General features: G+C 41.4%; 1 protein-coding gene across 1 annotated transcript; it reads left to right on the top strand.

The window, feature by feature from the left end:
- The first annotated feature begins 3,127 nt into the window (after positions 1-3,127).
- LOC119736273 (atrial natriuretic peptide receptor 3-like) lies at positions 3,128-14,829 on the top strand. Its single transcript, XM_038210318.1, has 6 exons — positions 3,128-3,965; positions 8,429-8,559; positions 9,318-9,464; positions 10,172-10,307; positions 11,145-11,239; positions 13,593-14,829. The coding sequence occupies exons 1-6, from the start codon at positions 3,290-3,292 to the stop codon at positions 13,680-13,682; spliced, it is 1,275 nt and encodes a 424-aa protein (XP_038066246.1). The 5' UTR covers positions 3,128-3,289; the 3' UTR covers positions 13,683-14,829.
- Positions 14,830-20,352: the final 5,523 nt, after the last annotated feature.

The raw sequence follows: 20,352 nt of genomic DNA on the forward strand, positions 1-20,352 counted from the left end.
AGCCGATTTTTCGTTTTGTCCACGGTCTTCATTGCCATTTATTATATATGGATTTGGGATGAGGGTTATTTTGCTAACTTTATTTTATAATCTTTCTTTATTTGGTTCTTTTTTTGTAACAATGGTCATTTCTCCTTCTGGAGGAAATGGTAGTCGCTGAAAGGATTTCTTAGATGTTTGCTGTTCTGCTCTGCCCTCTTCTTGGTAGCCTCTTTCTCTGGTGTAAGTGCCGGCCCGTGTTCTTATTGTGGCAGTCACGATATCACTCAGTTGCCGTGGACAAAATGAAATAGTGGCCCTAGTTTTCAATAGGCCATAACGCAATCAAATCTACCCGACTGAAAAAAAATTGAAATTGTTGAAAAGCTAATGAACTATCTCCAGATATGTATATCGATATTTGCGATGTACATGTAAATATGCCCTTTTTTAAAGCTGTGAAAAGAGTGCGCTATGAGGGTTAGGTATTGGGTGGGTTTTTTTTTTTTTGGGGGGGGGGGGGTTGAGACACCCTGTATACAGGAACAGATATGTTACATGTAATACAAGTATTGATTACTTCTGATAACGATCTCGCTTGTTTAATACACAACAAAACAGTCCAGCTCTGTAACAACTTAAAACAAGTTTGAATCAATAAAGCAAACAAACATGTATAGCCATAATTATAGAATCTTGTTGATTTCTTCATAGTTACAAATTGGTAAAAGCTATGGAAAGACGTATGAGGCATGAGAAAACATTTATGTAAGTAAATACTTTTGGAAGGGCAGTAATATAGGTTTTCCCGCCCAACTTCACCAAGTTTGTATTCAATTTAACGTCTGGTTCATTCAATTTAGATTGAAAGATCACGCATGTCGTGATTCGACAATCAAAAAGAATCATTCGATTTCACTATCCGAGCAATCTATCACCTTTTAGCTTCACTCGTCCCTGTAAAAGATGCATTCAAATTCAAAGTATCGCGTTGTGTATTCAATTTCGTCTGAGCCAGTAGTTAGGGGTTAATCGAGCGTTCCTTTTCATTAATGGGCAAACATATTTCACATTTTGTCAAGCATGTTTTAAGACTTTCTGCGTAAATCATACCTGATGTCTTCAACCCGTAATGCACATCTCTTTCTTTATTAAAGGGTCCGTGCAATGAATTTTTCTCAGGAATACATTTTGTGCAACTTTCTACTACTCTGAAATGTATGAAAAGTACACATTTGACATCCTCTTTTTGCTAGTCTTATTGCAAAGATGTTTCCATTCTTTTCCGTCCGGACTACTGAGCGCGCTTGTGCTGTAATGTGATTTCAGGAAGACACTATTCAGTTTAGGGATTTTCTTTCCAATTATTCAGCCAACATTTGCTAATTGGCATATACATACTGTCACAACCATGAATCACCAAAGAAAAATGAAATTTATGAAAGCAAAATATCCTACTTAACAACTTAACAACTTTTTTTGTGCTGAAATAGCCATGTAACATTAATCTGCCCGGAATGACATCAAACTTTTGCTCATGAATTAGCATAAAAACAGAGAAAGCGGAAACACCCTTCAAAATGGAAAAATTAAACTTGAAAGTAAGGTTAAATGTCACACAAAGATGTGTTTTCAAGGTTTACATTGACAAATTACTTTGCATGGGCCCTTTCAACAAGTGTTCGGTCAGACATACGCAAGAAAACATTTAAGAAATTACCAAATAATTTCAAACCGTTCATAATACGTTAGGCTCTGTTGCAGCTTGATTCCGCTCGATTATTGAGGATGCAATATAATGGGAATTGCATGTCTTGGGTCTCCATACTGGCGTGGTCCAGGGTGGGAATGAAAACCACCGGATCGTATCTGTTAGACCCCCTTTACAAAGGGCTAGGCTGCGACCTTTGTACCACCATTGAGCGACCAAAAAAATGGCCAGGACGCTCAATGGTCGCCTAAACCCAGAAAAGCCTGTTTCTATGTAACTGCAGCTCTGGCGATCCTTGTGCCTCCCTTGAACCACCAAAACTGCAATTTTCGGGCATTTTCATGTCGAGCTACGAGCGACCTGTGCGTCACCCACTTGCCTGCCTCCACTGTGCTTCCCCTGTGCAACCTACGGCCGCGGTGGCTTAAGGTTTGCTGTGGTCGCCGAATGGAGACACAGCGGTCGCCACAGTCATCGTTCCATGCACGCTAATGGTCGGCCAAAGGAGGCACAAGGGAGGCAGAAGCACCACCCAGATTGACGGTAAAATTTGCAACAGAACGGATCTATTACATGCCGACCATTGGCCGACCATTGTGCATCCATTCTGCAACCACGGCAAAGCTTGTGCCTCCCTTCTCAGTGCCTCATTTGAGCCACCTTTGAGCAACCAACCTCCTCGGCGACCAGCAAGCCCGCGGGAACGGGGGGTGCTGTGGGTGCTGCAGCACCTCCAACTTTTTGGATTGGGGTGCTGTAATATGCTTCAGCACCCCCTACTCCCGGGCAAAAATGTGTTCCAGCCAGCAGTGTTCTACGACGATGAAATTGCGCCGCTACGCTATACATTATGCTTGCTCTACAAATATCTCCTTCGTTTTGTTCGTTTCTAGTTTTGCCGCAGGTAAGCGCGGCGCGTCGAACGTCTTGCACAAACACTGCAAAATATCAAGAGGATGTATTGTCTAAATCTTCCGGCAGTGCAAAATCGATATTTCTATCAAGGTATCTAAATATTATGACATGTCTATGATATTTCCGTCATAATGGAAGCTTTGACCCGAAAGCAATAACCTCGGCCATGACAATGGTGGCAAAGTTGATTACGCTTGCCAGAATTTTTTTCATTCGATCTTTCAATAGGGGCACATGTTCATACCTTTCTCCTGAAGGTTTTTCTTTTCATTTAAAAGTTTCATTGACGTTGCTAGCATTCTGTACTCAACATTAACAAATAGCAAGGTTCACACACATCCCCATCCTAATTGGAGTGGGATGGGCTTTTATTGAAACTAGTCATGCTTTACGCCAATTCCAGTGTAGTTTCGTTTTAATAAAAAAAGCTATTCATGTTTTACCCTCTGCCAAAACCTTTTGTTGTGTCAACAGAATTCCAGAGTTTTCAGGAACAATGAAGTAAGGCTTAACCGACAAACATGTACACGTAGGCGGCGATGTGTACCGCCTATATACGCAGATGGGGTAGTACAGACTGACCTTGGCACGAAGGATCGGAATTTACGTATTGCCATAAAGCTTGTGTTTACTGGGTTATTCTGCATTACAGTTTGTTTTCGTAGTAGAGGCATATTGGTCGCAATGTACGCCAGTATCGTTTTCGCGCCGTTAGGCCTACTCCTGTGCACAGTGGTCCATGCTACTGTCAATGTAAACGTAGGCATGCTACACCTGTCGAGTTTTGAGACGGGGCCCTTGGTAAGCAAGTACTACCTTTTGCCGGCGGCTCAGATCGCCTTCGAAACCGTCGCAAAACGTCTGGAAAGGGGTGTGTACAAGAACTTTAGCATGACGCACGTAAGCACTAATGAATGTTGTACACGCCCAGTGCGATCTACTGGGGCCCTGGCATCTTCGATGTACCACGATGACGGCGTGGATGCCTTCCTGGGGCCGGCTGTTAGCCCCGATATGGCTGCTGTAGCCGACATGGCCGCCTACTGGAATCTTCCGGTCTTGGCCGGGGCAGCCACTTCCACGCTCCTGGATGACAAGACGCGGTTCCCGACCCTGACTCGCACGGGTCCGTGCGTGGAGCTCATGGTGCAGTTCATGACTGCCGTGCTTCGTCATCTCGGTTTGACCAGCTGTGCCGTACTCCGCGGACTGCCGATAGATTTCGGGTACTACCGCTACATTCTCCCGGACGCCGTGTTCGCAGGCCTGGAGAGGAATGGAATAATTGTGGTCGAGGTGTACGCTGATCAATTTGACACTTTGGATAAAGCTCTGGAGAAAGTCGCTTCCGTCTCTAAGGGTGAGTATTAATCTAAAGACGGCAGGACTTAAGTGTAGCATTCACTGAAAGTGGTTTATTAATAGCCCGTAATCACATCGTTCAATTAAAGGATATGGTGGCCGCATAATGCCAATCCATAACACCCCCTTCCTTAAGACAAGGAGCAGTCGGTGCAAATTGTTGCTGTTGAACTATCGCCTAATTGTGGTCTGTTACATAGGTAATCATTAATACTTAACTTTTAGAAACATTCAGCAACGATTATGAACGCTTGAACACCAGAACGGATCTAAAACAGCTTTAAACCTTTAACACAGCTTATATTAGTAACAATTTAAGCTTTAAACATATTTAGTAATACCAACCTTAACAAGTAAAAGTGCAGGTGAGTAGTCTTTCTAAACCAGTGTTGGCCTATGTTCTTAAGGCTTTATCAAAGAGTAACCGAAAGTCAGATTTATTTTTCAATGAGTCTCTTTAAGCGGTCTGGGAACGCAACAGAATCAGGTGGTGGTAGCGTTAGTGATCAGTCATGGAGGTTGAATTGTCTGTGGGAGTGGAAGGCACATCTTGTGCCTTATAGTAACTGGACAGGCGGTACTCGGACTGGCTGGCTCGGTGCTAGCTATTCTGTCTGATAACTAGATCAGGGAGGCTTTTGGCAGTACGGTCGTGATATAGTAAATTGTATTGACTGACGCAGCGGACGGGCACGGATGCTTTTGCCATCCTACATGTATAACCACCCTGTCTAAGCACTTCATCTAGAAACGGTCTTTAATTGCATGTGGTTGCCAACTTTCTCAGCGTGCATAGTCTGTTGTTCAACGCACGTTGTCAATTATGCCGGAAACTCCGTGTGAAGTGTTCAGTCTTTATCGTTCGCTGACACAGCATATCGTGTGTGACAGGATCTGTCTGTACTGCCGACGGATGCCTGGTGATCTCCCCAACATCTTACAAGGGTGGCAAAGCCAGTATCCTACTCTGTGAATCGTGAAATGTATGATTTCATGCAGACTCAGGACTGTGTCAATCTATCCGACTCAGCCCTAAATACCCTCGGGTGCTGTGACCTACCATCTTGGATGGATCAAACAGCAGTTATTTTAGCCATGCTCACTGGACTTCTATTTCTACCAGCTCATGACCACCTGGATCTCCCCTCGCCAAGTCGTCCCCAAATAAGAGGATCAAACAGCAATCCCTCCAGAACCGTCGCTTACTTGAAATACATTTTCAAAGCATTGTCTCAAAGCGTGAAGAGTTTTGGAGTCTCATGGAGGCCTGGAAGCCTGACGTAATATTTGGATGTGAGACCTGGCTTAACTAACAATCTCTCAGGAAGAAGCCTTTCCCAAAGGGTATGACCTGTACCGTTGTGACAGAAAGGATGGATATAGTTGCGTTTCATTTGACACCATCCTAGTCTCGGCAATCACCATGAAGCTGAATTCATAGCTGGTAAAATCATCAATGGCAAGCAATCGATTATTATTGCCTCTCTGTATCACCCACCAATTTGCAGTCCTGATCACATGATTGAATTAAATAGTGCCATCTTCCATCTTTGCCAGAGCAATCCTGATGCAGCAATATGAATAGCTGGGGATGTTATTGTTACCAACCGACCTTCCCTAGTCAACATAATGTTCTGGATTACCGGACCTGAGCGACCACGATGTGTTGTAAATGGATGATAACGCCCGTGCATTAGAAAGAAACCAGTTTGATCGAAAAAAATACAGTGGAAAAGGGCTGAACTCGATGCTATTCGCCAGAAAATGAAGAAATGGTCAACTCAATTCTCTTCCAAGAACAATTTTACCACACCGGTAGAAGAACTCGCTGAGGCCATACAAGGGGAGCTGCAATGTGTCATCGAAGACTCTGTACCTGCCAAACTCAGCTCTAACAGGTTTAATTCTTACACCAAGCGTGCCTTAAGACGCAAGGCGAGGGCCGACAAGAAAGCTCGCCGCATCAACAGAGACAAGGACTGGGCCCGGTTACGACGGCTAAAAAGAGACACCCAGGAGATTTGCCGTAATGCGCACATTAGAGGGCGGATTCGTACATTCTGATCCAAAGACCAAAATCAGCGTCTTAAACTGGCAAATCGCCTCCGTATTTTCCAAAGATGATTGCTCTGCACTTCCTGGTTCGGGTCCCAGCAACTATCCCGTGATGGAGTTCCCCCCTGTGAGCTAGAATGGTGTCAGCAAAGTACTTCGAAACCTCAAGCCATTTACTGCATCTGGCCCTGGTGGCATTCGCACCAGACTTCTGAAGGAAGTTGCTGAAGAAATCTCTCCGACAGTGACACTCATATTCCAAATAACCTCCATCAATCAAGACAGAGTACCCCTCGCAGTGGAAGAAAGCTCACTTCGTCCCTTCAAGAAAGGCAGCAGGTCGATGCAGCAAACTACCGCCCCATCTCTCTCACATCAGTTTTATGCAAGCTATGCGAGCACATTATTCACTGTGCACTGATCTGCCATCTCAATGACTGCAACATCTTGTCAAATGCACATCACAGGTTTCGCCAACATAGGTCATGTGACACTCAGCTAATCCCCACGATGGAAGATCTAGCGAGAGGATTGGATGACGAATCACAAATTGATGTAATCCTATACTTGACTACGAGAACGCCTCTGATAAAGTCTCGCACCGCCACCTCCTAATAGACTCTATAACGATGCCAATTTGTCCAAGTTGACGGTCAGAAGAGCACCGAATCCCAGGTCACCTCGGAAGTACCACAGGGTAGCGTACGTCTTAAGCCCTTCATTGTTCCTAATTGTCATCAATGCCCTACCGGCTTGCGTCTCAAATTCCACAACAAGGCTGTTTGCTGACTACATTATAGTCTACAAACGAATATCATCCTCTAAAGACACAACTTGCCAGCCTTCAAAAAGATCTTGGTGCCCTCAAAGATTGGGGGTCCAAGTGGCTGATGAAGTTCAACGCTAAGAAATGCAAAGTCCTTCGAATCACTTATACAAACGTAAACCCATCCTTGCATCATACTCGATCCGTTCATGGACACACCTTGAAGGGAAGCTGAATTCCACCAGGGCTTTCTTGTCGCGCAACCTCAGACATTGCAGTCGCAAGGTGAAGGAAGCTGCCTACAAGTTGTTATAGACCTACATGCAGTGGAATATTTCTGTTCTTTATGGACACCCATACGCTGCACACTAAGAAGATTGAACAGGTTCAGCGTAATGCAGCCCGCTTTGTCACAGGGGATTTTGACAGGACAAACAGTGTCTCTGTTATACTACAGGATCTTAACTGGTCATCTCTATAGGACCGACGTATTCACACTCGCCTGGTCATGATGTACAAAATCCACTACAACATCGTTGGAAACCAATATGTCACATAACAGACTACATCAACCAGATGCCACATGTTCCCATACACCACAACACAACTCTTCAGCATACACGAACTCCTTGGTCCCACGTACCATCCGGTACTGGAACAGCCTTGCGGTAGACCCAGCGAAGTACAAATCCGTCGACGCCTTCAAGCTTGCGCTGAGGGATCATCCACTGAAGTAGTCATCTCAACGAGCTTTTTTACTTGAACATCTGTACATGTACATGCACTTTTTGCTTAGACCCATGCGCAACACGCAGTGCATTGATCCTCACACATAATGCTGCACTTACAAGGAAGGAAGAAAGAAAGATTACTGAGGAGTTGGCCGGGCCTTTGCGGAAACGGCGGTAGATTCAGCTAGTTTCTGACACCGTATTCTTAAGACGGCAGGACTCAAGTGTAGCATTTACTGAAAGTGGTTTATTAATAGCCCGTAATCACATCGTACAATAGGGATATGGTGGCCGCATAATGCCACTCCATAACAAGTATAATGGGCAGGTACACGTACCCGAGGTATATGAATTCAAACAACAAAATTGATTTGGTGTATGGGTATATGCGAAGACATTAACCTTGCAGATAATCTCTCTCCCCCCCCCCCCCCCAAAAAAATGAAAAATAAAAAATAAAAAATAAAACTTAAAAAAAAATTAGGTGAACATTAAACTACACTGCGATATGACGCACGGTTTGTACGTTTTTTGCCCGGTCAGAAAAGGCAGACATAGGCCTACTTTTCACACACTGATCGATTGATTGACCGACTCACTCGATTAATGACACTGTTTGACGCACTGACGTATTGACTGAAATACTGATTGACTCACCGAAACACCATTTTCCCTTGCCGATTGACTGACTGACTTACTGACTCAATCACCCAATGACACTGACGCACTATGACACACTGGTATAATAATGGCATAAACTGAGACTTTAGAGTTAAGCTCTGCTATAGGCAGACCTAGTCTTTTTGTTTGTCAAGATACAATGTTGAATAGAAAACAAAAACAGAAAAAAGCATCCTGATGATATTCATCTCCGAATTTGGTGATATTTTTTTCTACATGTACTTGTAGTTATCTTCATCAGTGCCTCCCCGGTACGTGACATAATGGTCCGAGCTCATCATCTGGGTCTCACTCGGGGCTCGCATGTGTTTCTAAACTGGATCCCGTTCGAGTACTCGCCATGGCAGACGAGCAGCCAGGTAAGTTATTTTTTTCAACAAAATGGATAAAAATGTTAACCGAATCATCATTATTTGAACTGATAGATGCCTTCATTGGCAAGTGCTACATTGCAAAAATGTCGAGCTAGTTTATTGTAGAGTGTTGTCAGCGCTTGTGTATGGTGTAAATCGAGGGCACATACGTGCAACATCATCGATGAATTGAGGACAAGAACCAAATAGAGGACTCTTCGGTTGGAAAACTTGTACGAAACCAATATATAAACAAAGGAAAAGGAGAGAGAGGAACAGTAAAAAATCCTCCGTCGATTTACACCATAAACAACCGGAGCTGTGTGTGTACATGTACAGGGTTGTTTATGGGGTAGAAAACACAATAGAACAATAGACCCCATAACGAAGTCTTTAAAAATATATCTTCTCCATAAGGGAAACGCCATACAGTTTGATATTTCAAAAGGATAACGGACAACAAAAGAAGGGAATTCGAAAACAATTGAAGGTCTGTTGCCAACCACCGCTTAATATTGGCCCTCGTGGCAGTCCATACAAACATATTAGACTGTAAGAATACCGTGGTATACTCGACTACAAACTACGGTTTTGCTACAGTATAAACATCAGAAAACCATGGCTAGGCACCATGGTCATACCATGGTACCACAGTTATTGGTATACCGTTGGCAATTTACCACGGGATGTACCATGGTGTTACCGCTAAGTTTTATACAGTTACAATAACGTCACTCCGTTAATTCTATCTGAACGTCTTTCAGTTCGAAAACAACGATGCGGAGACAGTTGAAGCACTGAAGGCGTTGTTGATGATGCGGTACCATGTTCCTGATATCCCCGTGTACCATGCGTTCCAGAGTGAGTTGAAAGATCGCCAGCTGAGCTTATACGGACGTGAAGGCAGTGGGGTATGTGGAACTTTTACTTGTGGGTCTATACAGGATGGCCCACAACAAAACGGAACGGCATGCTTCCGCTATACCCTGAGACTCAAACCACCTTTACCAATGTATGGAGAATCTTTTAAGAAGAAATATGATACTACGATATCCCGATTCGGTCAAGAGGTTTTTGCTGCAGAGCCTATTTTGTAAAACACACGTCTTTCATGTGGGTATTTTTACATAACAAATAATCCCTTCATCAATGAGTAATTCGTGAGCGCAATTTAGTAACTTTCTGGGACAAAATGACTCCTGACTTTGTTTCACAAAAGGCTCAAGAACAAATAAATACTGGACCGAATCATTCGATCTTGGTGTCATCTTTCCCCATGCATTGGTATAGGCTGTTTAACTCTCAGGTAGCGGAACTTAGCCGTTAAGGGAGCACCCAGTAACAGTATAGTGAACTCTTAAAAAAAAAAAAAAAAAGGTCCATGTCTTGGATTTTTCACTGGAAACTAAATTATATATTTTACAAACAAGATGGCACACGCATAATTAAGTTCTGTTTTGCGGCCAACTTATATTCATATATCAGTTAAATGTCACAATCGATATACTGATCATTATCATAATACTGATCATTATACAAAGCATAAAGCCACGTCACATTGCACAGCGCCTGTAGTTACATGGATTTTATTACTTTGCAAATTAATTTATTTTTCAAGGAAAATCTGCATGCTGCTGCGACTTACGATGCTGTTCTGATTTACGCCGATGTGATCAATGAAATCGTGGCCGAGGGTGGCGACGTAAGGGATGGACGAGCAGTGACAAAGAAAATGTGGGACAGAACATTCCAAGGTATATGTATTTATCGATCGACTGTGGGCAGATGAGCCGACGATCGATTTTTCTTACTGATAGAATTGTAAAGTCGAATTAAGTTGAAGATGTATAATGTCCGCGTTCCTAAACGATTTGGATTTGTTGGTACCTTAGGGAGACTTCGTGTAGTCTATTGTTTGTTATCAGTGAGACGTTGGTCGTTATGGAGACATTTTATATGTTTCTGATGTTTTAACTTCCATTTATAGAGCAAATTTCAGTGTCACAAAATGCTTAAATGATTCTTAAGGCTGGAAAAGGTATAACTCAAAAGTTTTGGCAGGGGGAGTATTTTCAAATATGTCCACTGGAAAGTTTTTGTTTGTTTTTATTAGTGCACAAGTCTATGAGACTGCTGCCTAAGGTACACCTTCCGGGCATTCATATTACAACATTAAATGGTACCGCATATAAATCGAACATTTTAAAGTAATGATTTCCATAACTAACTTGGGCCGATTGTTTTCGTTCAATGTCACATTCAAAACTCAAAAACTTTTGCATTGGTGAAAAATTACAATCTAAATACAAAATCTGTTTAAAAAAATAGGTTATTGTGGTTGTTTTAATAGTGCATAAAGGTTTGGTATCTTTTTTATCAAGGTAGTTTTAAATATCTGGGTTTACTTACGGTCCTGTGACTGACTGAGCAAAAATAATTTACCAAACTGAAAGATCAGCAGCTAAACCAAAAACAGGTCCGGTACACTTGGAAAGCCTACTTTGGTTTGGTTACATCAGTAGATTGCAGTTAATAATTTTTTGTGAATGTTAAGATATATCCTCCTTTGATTTGCCGTTATCGTAATGCAGGTGTAACTGGGCAAATTCGCATCAGCGCCAATGGGGATCGCCTTGGAGTGTGTGAACTACTGGATATGACAGACACCAACAAGGGAACATTCGATGTGAGTTTGAAGTCTCTTTGTATAACAAATCGAATTGTTGGGCTGTTCCCAGACTGGCCTGCCTATGTTTTCTTTGTACCTACCTGACTGACTGGCCGACCAACCGACCGATCAACCGACCTACCTGGTTACGAATCGGACTGGCTACATGTATCGCACTTAATACTGATTGTCACTTGTGGGTTAAAGTGGTTATACGTATCTCACGTACTGAGTGTGACGTGTAAGTTAGACTGGTTACCTATCTCTCTTACTAACCGTCACTTGTGAATTGGACTGGTTACCTATCTTACTAATACTGACCGCCACTTGTGAATTGGACTGGTTACCTATCTCACTTACTTACTGTCACTTAACTAACCAATCTTACATACTGACTGTCACTTGTGAATTGCACTGTTTAGGCCTACTTATCTTCCTTGCTGACTATCCCTTGTTAATTGGACTGGTTACCTATCTCACTTACTGACAGTGACTTGTAAATTGGACTTGTTACCTATCTCACTGACTTTCTGTCACTTGTGAATTGAACTAGCTACCTATCTTAATTACTAAGTGGCACTTGTGAATTTGAATGGTTACCCGTCTCAGTTACTGACTATCCCTTGTGAATTGGACTGGTTACCTATCTCACTTACTGACAGTGACTTGTGAATTGGACTCGTTACCTACCTCACTGACTATCTGTCACTTGTGAATTGGACTGGTTACCTATCTCAACTACTAAGTGTCACTTGTGAATTTGAATGGTTACCTTTTTCACTTACTGACAGTAACTTGTGAATTGAACTGGTTACCTATCTTAATAACTAAGTGTCACTTGTGAATTTAATGGTTACCCGTCTCACTTACTGACTATCCCTTGTGAATTGGACTGGTTACCTCTTTTACTTACTGACAGTGACTTGTGAATTGGACTTGTTACCTGTCTCACTTACTGACAGTGACTTGTGAATTGGACTTGTTACCTATCTCACTGACTTTCTGTCACTTGTGAATTGAACTGGTTACCTATCTTAATTACTTAGTGTCACTTGTGGATTTGAATGGTTACCTGTCTCACTTACTGACTATCCCTTGTGAATTGGACTGGTTACCTATCTCACTTACTGACAGTGACTTGTGAATTGGACTCGTTACCTACCTCACTGACTATCTGTCACTTGTGAATTGGACTGGTTACCTATCTCAACTACTAAGTGTCACTTGTGAATTTGAATGGTTACCTGTGTCACTTACTGACAGTAACTTGTGAATTGGACTGGTTACCTATCTTAATTACTAAGTGTCACTTGTGAATTTGAATGGTTACCCGTCTCACCTACTGACTATCCCTTGTGAATTGGACCGGTTACCTCTCTTACTTACTGACAGTGACTTGTGAATTGGACTCGTTACCTACCTCACTGACTATCTGTCACTTGTGAATTGGACTGGCTACCTATCGCAATTACTAAGTGTCACTTGTGAATTTGAATGGTTACCTGTCTCTTTTACTGACTATCCCTTGTGAATTGGACTGGTTACCTATCTCACTTACTCCCCGTGACTTGTGAATTGGACTCGTTACCTATCTCACTTACTGACTATCCCTTGTGAATTGGACTGGTTACCTATCTCACTTACTCCCCGTGACTTGTGAATGGGACTCGTTACCTATCTCACTGACTATCTCCCCCTTGTGAATTGGACCGGTTACCTATCTCACTTACTGACTGTCACTTGTTGAATGATATCCATCACCGTACCACTAAAACGTATTCTTTGAATTTCCTTTAGCATTCTATGTCACCTGAATAGCATGATGTGCACTCTGGGACAAGCTTTTCTAGGCTTGCCTTGTTTTGTTTTGTTTTGTTTTATATAACAAACATGATCAAATGAGTTCAGGGACATCCTTTGAAATTTGTTGAAAAGAGGGGGAATCTGGTACAGAGCTTGGACCCGTGTTCCAGTCCATCCTGGGACCGCATGGGTTTTTAGTCCCTACCTGGTTCAATATACATTACTGATACATTGCAGTAAAAGTTGGTACCCTAGTAATTCTGAACAAACCCCAAGCGCAGGGGGTTTTGTGCGCAAACCGCAAACCTCACCATAAAGAATAAGTTCAGACAGAAGTACTGAACCAACTTTTACGAGAATGTGCTCGTAATGTACGTTTTGATTGGATATCATATTCCACGGTTTTCTTCACACTTTAAAAAAAAACACATTAATTACTTCTACATCTTCTACCTACTTGAAGTATGTCGAAAGACTTAAGTTGACAGTCCCGGTTGAATGCTGAAGTAACATTAATTAAATAAAGATTTTATGACCAGTTTTTTTGTTGTTTTTTTGGTCCTGTTAGGTTATTGGTACCTTCGACGAGGCTACTGGAGCCATTAAAGTTCATGAGCCGATCAAATGGCCTGGAGGAAAGGCACCAACGGGCTTCTAACTGACTAAACACCAACGACTTGGGCCTCTTGAATATTCATGTCATTGTACATAATTAGTGATCACGTGAAGTTGCGATCAAGCGGTTGTCTACAAGACTCCTGGCGTCACTGAATTGTATACAATGAATGCACAGTATTTTGAAAACCTGGCAGCCATAATTAGAACTTAGTTTAGAGCCATTCATAATTTTGGGCCACTGTCACCATTTTGTGCACGATAGGCCCAGTTGGAAGGACAAAAGCTTTTAAACAACCGTTGAGATACAAAACATAATTACTACGTATACTTAGCTGTTCTTGTATTAAACTTTAATTTCCTGCATTTTGGTGAAGGTTATGGGTTTTCCTCAGGCGGTTTCGCTTAGAATATTTTATACTCTTATGGGTCTACCGAGACCGGCAATAAGTTAATCATTTCTTCTGGACATTTAAAGTAATTTTGGTCTAAGTTTGATAATACAGTCTGCTAAAAATACTTATAGGCGGCACAAAAGTTACATTTCAGCAGATTACAAGCACGCTTAACTTCGCAGCCGTTTACCTTCGAGAACAGACCTTATGCGTTAAGCCACCATCTTGGAAGGCGTCTTTTGTTGCTACAATTTAGTAACAATTAATGCACAAAAGTTCACTGATGCATATCTCAGCAAAACATCGGCATTATCCTCTAAGATGGCTGTTAACGCATAAGGTCTATGATCACCGAGCGTGGCAGCCAAATTAGTAAAGACAACTTGTCGGCTGGTTACCGGTGCCAGATCTCAGTCTCCATCATACCCAAACTTTGACATGTTTTTCACCACCGAGAGGCTATTGTATACAGGTATTTTTTTTAAGTACGAAGTTTGGTTAAAAGACGGTATACAGTTTGGAATATATCAGATCTGTTGTACATGTATATATCCTTAATGCACATATGGCAGACAAGCCCTAATGTGTTAAAGCTGGTCTTCATATTCATGCCTATAATTATCCGGAGAGTACTTTTTCATTCAATTCTTCAATGACATATGATTTATGGATGCTTCTTCTTGCCTTAAATGCGGTCTGGGGATGAAATGTAAATTTTTGTTTCTTTAAAGGTTGCAGACCAGTAAATAGGCCCCAAATTGCCTACGCCGGCCGAATCACGATTTGCATGCCCTCAAAATCTTCAGTATTTGACTTGTAAAAAAAAAATATGGGTGAAAGGCAGGACTGGGAGCTTGGAGTTCTGTGTAATTTGGATGTTATTTGGACCCTAAAAGCGCTCTATTTTGCAATGGAGTGTAGGCATCGTTTTTCAAAATGGCAATGGGCTTCAGGACTATTTACAGGGGTGATCATCTTCGGATGGAAATTTCTTCTAAAAGTCATCAGTTGACCCCCCCCCCCCCCCAATAATTGAAACGAAAATGAAAGATGATGAAATAAGCTTTAATTTGATGTGTGTCTCGAACACCTTGGAGAGTTTTTAGTATTTTTCCCGAATTTCTGAAGTGGGAGCATTTACCATTGGGGTCTATGGAAGTTTATTTACTGGTCTGGAACCTTTATACCGGCGTGTGTGGTGGGTATTCGTTGACCCGCCGAGTCCCGGATCTACAAAATCATGCCAATCATTATCTAGTCACTGTGGGGAGCCTCACGCTTTGTGTGGGTTAGGTTTATTAGTCAGTTCACCCTAATAATTCCCGAATCAATAGTTCAGTATAAATTGTTATCGTAAGAGCTGGAATACAGCTGAGTAGCCTGTATAGGTGAGGGATAGGCGAGGCGCCTGGATAGGCGAATACATAATCTTCCGAAACACAGATCTGGTGTCAGGTCCCCATCATTCCCCAGTCCCCCTGGTCAGTCCGCCTGGGTTGTGTGAGCGAGAGTGCGTGTAAGGGTGATCCTTTGGTAGTCTGCTTCGGGCCTGGCGATAAATCTCCGCCGAAACGGATCTGCGTACCCGAACGTAGAGGCTAGGCCATTCGCCGCTATTGTCGGGGCAGTCGTCCAAGGCAGTACCGCTACAGTACCAAATGCCCATTTTCATGGCGCATTGTAAGGGTTTTGGGGCTTGGTTTTCATATTCTTCGTTCATTTCAGAACTCTCTATTATCATTTCGGAAAATGGTTACTGAAAACAAATTATCCAAAATATTAGGGCCAGTTTTGTTTTCATCTTGAGGGGCCACTTGGGTAAATCTGGGCCCTCCCGGCTCCGCTGCCCCTGTTTTATGGGATAGTTGCTAGGTTGTTAGTGTTATATCTCTTGAATAAGTTCTCCGATTACCACCTCTTGTCCCACGTCGAGTTTGACGCTTAACTCTGATTTCGAGGGATGTTATGGTGGAACATCTATTTTGGGGTTACATCAAAATTGAATTAGATATGACCGTTAATAAAACGTTTAGGCTCTGTTGCAGCTTGACTCCACTCAATTATTGAGGATTCAATATAATGGGAATTGCATGTCTTGGGTCTCCATACTGGCGTGGTCCAGGGTTGGAATGAAAATCACTGGATCGAATCTGTTGTAGTAACCGAAGTGTCAATGTCGAGTTAATGTAATAAGACATTCGTCTTCCAGTGTACTGAACAGAACTGGACTTTCCGATTGGGCATTCTGATTGCAGGATGTAGCTCACTCTAATCAGTCAGTGTAATTAAATGTCTCCATTGTAGTACAGACCAATTAGGCCCAATAGTATTACAAAGTACACTGCAAACCAGTGTTGAGGCTTCGTAGTCAGGAAGTCACCTGTCTGAAGTCCCTTGAGTTGTTTAAGGCGGCCATCCAGCCTGGACAGAACTGAACACACTCTGCAACCCATGGCGTCATTGGCCAAGTTTGGCCTGTTCCCATGTACGAAGAAGTAGATGAAGTTGAAGATAAAGTTGAAGAGGAATATGAAGGTGAAGATGAAGAGGAAGATGAAGGTGAATGTGAATGTGAATGTGAAGGTGTAATTGTAGTTGAAGGTTAAGATGAAGTTGAAGATGAAGTTGAAGATGAAGTTGAAGATGAAGTTGAAGATGATGCTGAAGCTGAAGGTGAAGGTGAAGGTGAAGGTTAACATAAAGATGAAGGTGAACGTTAAGATGAAGCTGAAGCTGAAGGTGAAGGTAAAAGTGAAGAGGAAGGAAAGAGGAAGTGGAAGAGGAAAATGAAATTGAATAGGAGGGCGTAATGTTTATTGAGTGGTCGGGCACAACCCGACCACTCTGGATTTGTTGCGATTAATCTCTCTGTTATTGTTCTGGTAAATCTTTCTTTTTTTCCGGACAATACTTCTCCGCGGCTTTTCTACTAAACGGTATATGGTATGAACTTGTAACTTTCAATATATATCGACCCTCATCCAAAGTGGTGCATATTACTCTGACGTCATGATTACGTCATCAGGTGTCAAATTACAAGTGATTTTATCTGAAAAAGTGACCAATTACTTTCACCTATAACTTTTGAACTAAACATTCAATTATGTTTGTATTCTGTAAATCAGATGGACCATTAATCGCTTAACAGTTTTTGTCGTGTACGTGAACTCGCTTGACCTTTACTTCCGGGTCTACCGGAAGGTCAAAGTTAGGTGAATTCAAAATGAAGACGTTAGCCTGACATCAAAACAAAGCAGCATTTCTTCCGAACGGTTCACGGTATGATCACAAAACCTTGTGTGAACTTGTACCGTGTTACGAAGATGTTATAAATGTTGTTACGTCATCATGACGTCATCAGGTATCAAATTACAAGCGATTTAAGGGCAAATTTTGACAAAATAGTTTGCTTTATATCTTTTGAACTAAATAGAGTATCGTGTTCGTTTTTTCGTGAGGTTGTAGACTATGCCGTGAGAAACATTTCGTGTTCCCGGACGCAAAACCGCTTGACCTTTACTTCCGGTGTTACCGGAAGTGCAATAAAAACTGAATATAACTCAAAAGCGGAAGCATTTTACTACAGACATATATAATATGAAAGTGTTTACTGAGGAATGCAAGACGCAAAACACAGTGTGATGACGTCATCATCCGAAAGGGCGCCCTCTATCGGCACATAAAATAGAGTTTCCCTTTTTTAATTGTAAAACCATCCGTCCAAATTTTACCAAATCGCCCCTTGACATTCTCTGATTAACCACAGATAACTTGGCAAGGTTTCAAATTCATGACGTCATCAGACCGGAAGTTACTTTAAGGAGAATTTGAAAAAGATCATAGTTTTAATTTAATTCTATCATTTGATCCCTGTCATATCTTCGTATCCATTACAATGTTCACCTTTGGATCTCTAATGCTGTGACGTCATCAAACCGGAAGTTAGGTGTTATCAATACGTCATCAAACCGGAAGTTAGGTGTTATTAATACAAACAATTATATTTCCCATATTTTCATACGTTATTTTAACTTTACAATGAGAACATATCCTCTCCGAACTTTATCAGTATTCACTCACCATTTTTGACTGATGACGTCATCAAACCAGAAATAACTTTTTGTGCACATAGAATGTTTACTGAAATTTATAACACCGTTAAAGATACCTTTTTGAAACATTGATTGTACTTGAAGGGATTTAATTTCCTGATCCTTTTTTCTACATAAACATATATTCTTAACTTAACTGGGCAGTGTATAATGAAAAGGCTGTCCGCCCGACCACTCTGCGTTTGTAACTAAACAAATGCGAAACTCTAGATCTTTCTTTCTTTTTCTGCATAGCACGTTTCCGCAGGTTTTCTCCTAACCGGTATATGATATGAACTTGTAACTTTTAAAATATATTGACCCTCATTCCGAGTGGTGCATATTACACTGACGTCATAATGACGTCATCGGGTGTCAATTTACAAGCGATTTTCGTTGAAAATATTACGATCTTCTTTCATATATAACTCTTCAACAAAATGATCAATTATGCTCCAACCTTTTAATCAGATACACCAAAAATTGATAAACATTTTTTATCGTGTACGTGAACTTACTGGACCTTTACTTCCGGGTCTACCGGAAGGTCAAAGTTAGGTGAATTCAAAATGAAGACATTAGCCCGAAATCGAAACAAAGCACAATTTTTTCCAAACGGTTTACGGTATGATCATAAAACTTAGTGTGATCTTGTACCATGTAACGAAGATGTTATAACTGTTGTTACGTCATCATGACGTCATCAGGTATCAAATTACAAGCGATTTGATTTGATTTGACCTTTACTTCCGGTGTTACCGGAAGTGCAATAGAAACTAAATCTAACTCTGAAAACGGAAGCATTTCACTACTGACAAATACATTATGGAAGTTTTAAGTGAGGAATGCCAATCACAAAAACATTATTTTGACGTCATCCACGAAAGGGCGCCCTCCAGCAGCACACAGAAAACAGTTTAATCTTTTAAAATGTTAAAATCCTCAATCAAATTTGTATGATATTGCTCCATATATCCCGTGAGCAACCACAAATGAATTTGCAAGGTTTCATAACCATGACGCCATCAGATCGGAAGTTACTGTAGGGAGAATTCAACAATGACCATTTTATTTTCAATTTGAATCCATCATTTGATCCTTGTCTCATGACTTTGTTTTTGCCCCCCAAAATGACATCTGTTACACTTAATATTGACCTTTTGCTTCCAAATACTGTGACGTCATCAAACTGGAAGTAAGCTGTTATTATTACATACACTTAATTTCCATATTTCCATGCGTTATGTTTACTTAATGATAAACAAGTGTCCTCCCTTCCCTGTTTTGACTGATGACGCCATCAAACCGGAAATTACTTGTACGTGTACCCAACTGTTTACTGAAATTTATCATACCTTAAAAGACGCATTCTTTTTGTACAAAATACAAAATAATTGGTACTGGAAATGTTGAAGTTATTGGTCCTTCTGACATAAACATATTCATAACTGAACTGGACAATGTCTAATGAAATGGTTGTCTACCCGACCACTCAGCGTTTGTAACAACAAACGCGAACCGCTAGTTTTAAATAAATTTTTGCACTTAGACACGGGTAATCTAAAACTACGGCCCTTTCGAGGAAAACATTTATATGTCCTTTATGTTGCTGTCCTGCGGTCAGAATATAGTACATGTACACAGCTGAAAAAGAGAGTATTTGTTTTACAGTATGTCTCCCAAAAGAAACGGACTGATTTGACCAATCTATAAACTTATATTGCAGTATTTAAGGTTTATCATACACTAGGGGCAGATCTCCGATGTCTTGATTGAATTTCTCATCATTAATAAGCTTCATTTCCTTGAAAAAAAGGTTAATGAAAACCTTCTTGGGACAGTTTTGGGTAAAACCTAGCCTATACGAGAATCCTCTGCGACTTCCCGTTTGATGATAAAAACGTGACTCGTCGACTGTACTGCGCATGTCAGTGCAGCGGAAAGGACCTTTACCTCCATGGTGCATCGGACAAATGACTTAGGCTTTTACTGAAGAGGGACCAGATATAGAATAAAAAAATCAGTCGAGCTTAAAGTAGATTCCGTTACTATGAATTGTCCACCTTGTGATGAATGCAGGTCAGCATTCCTAAAGTTTAGTAGGTCGGGTGCTTAAACCTTGTTCTCTAAATACCACTGCAATAAAAGGAGAAAAAACGATGACCTGGAAGGCCATAACACAGCAGGATTCACTGCTGCGATTTCTGTCCCAAAAAGTAAGCGTTCC

Source organism: Patiria miniata, unplaced genomic scaffold (assembly GCF_015706575.1).
Source record: "Patiria miniata isolate m_02_andy unplaced genomic scaffold, ASM1570657v1 HiC_scaffold_29, whole genome shotgun sequence".
NCBI lineage: Eukaryota > Metazoa > Echinodermata > Asteroidea > Valvatida > Asterinidae > Patiria > Patiria miniata.

Excerpts from the sequence above, each read along its gene's own strand:
- LOC119736273 (XM_038210318.1), top strand. The coding sequence starts at position 3,290 with ATGTACGCCAGTATCGTTTTCGCGCCGTTAGGCCTACTCCTGTGCACA. Across the intron at positions 8,560-9,317 it reads CATGGCAGACGAGCAGCCAG|TTCGAAAACAACGATGCGGA; the intron begins GTAAGTTATTTT and ends AACGTCTTTCAG. Across the intron at positions 11,240-13,592 it reads CCAACAAGGGAACATTCGAT|GTTATTGGTACCTTCGACGA; the intron begins GTGAGTTTGAAG and ends TGGTCCTGTTAG.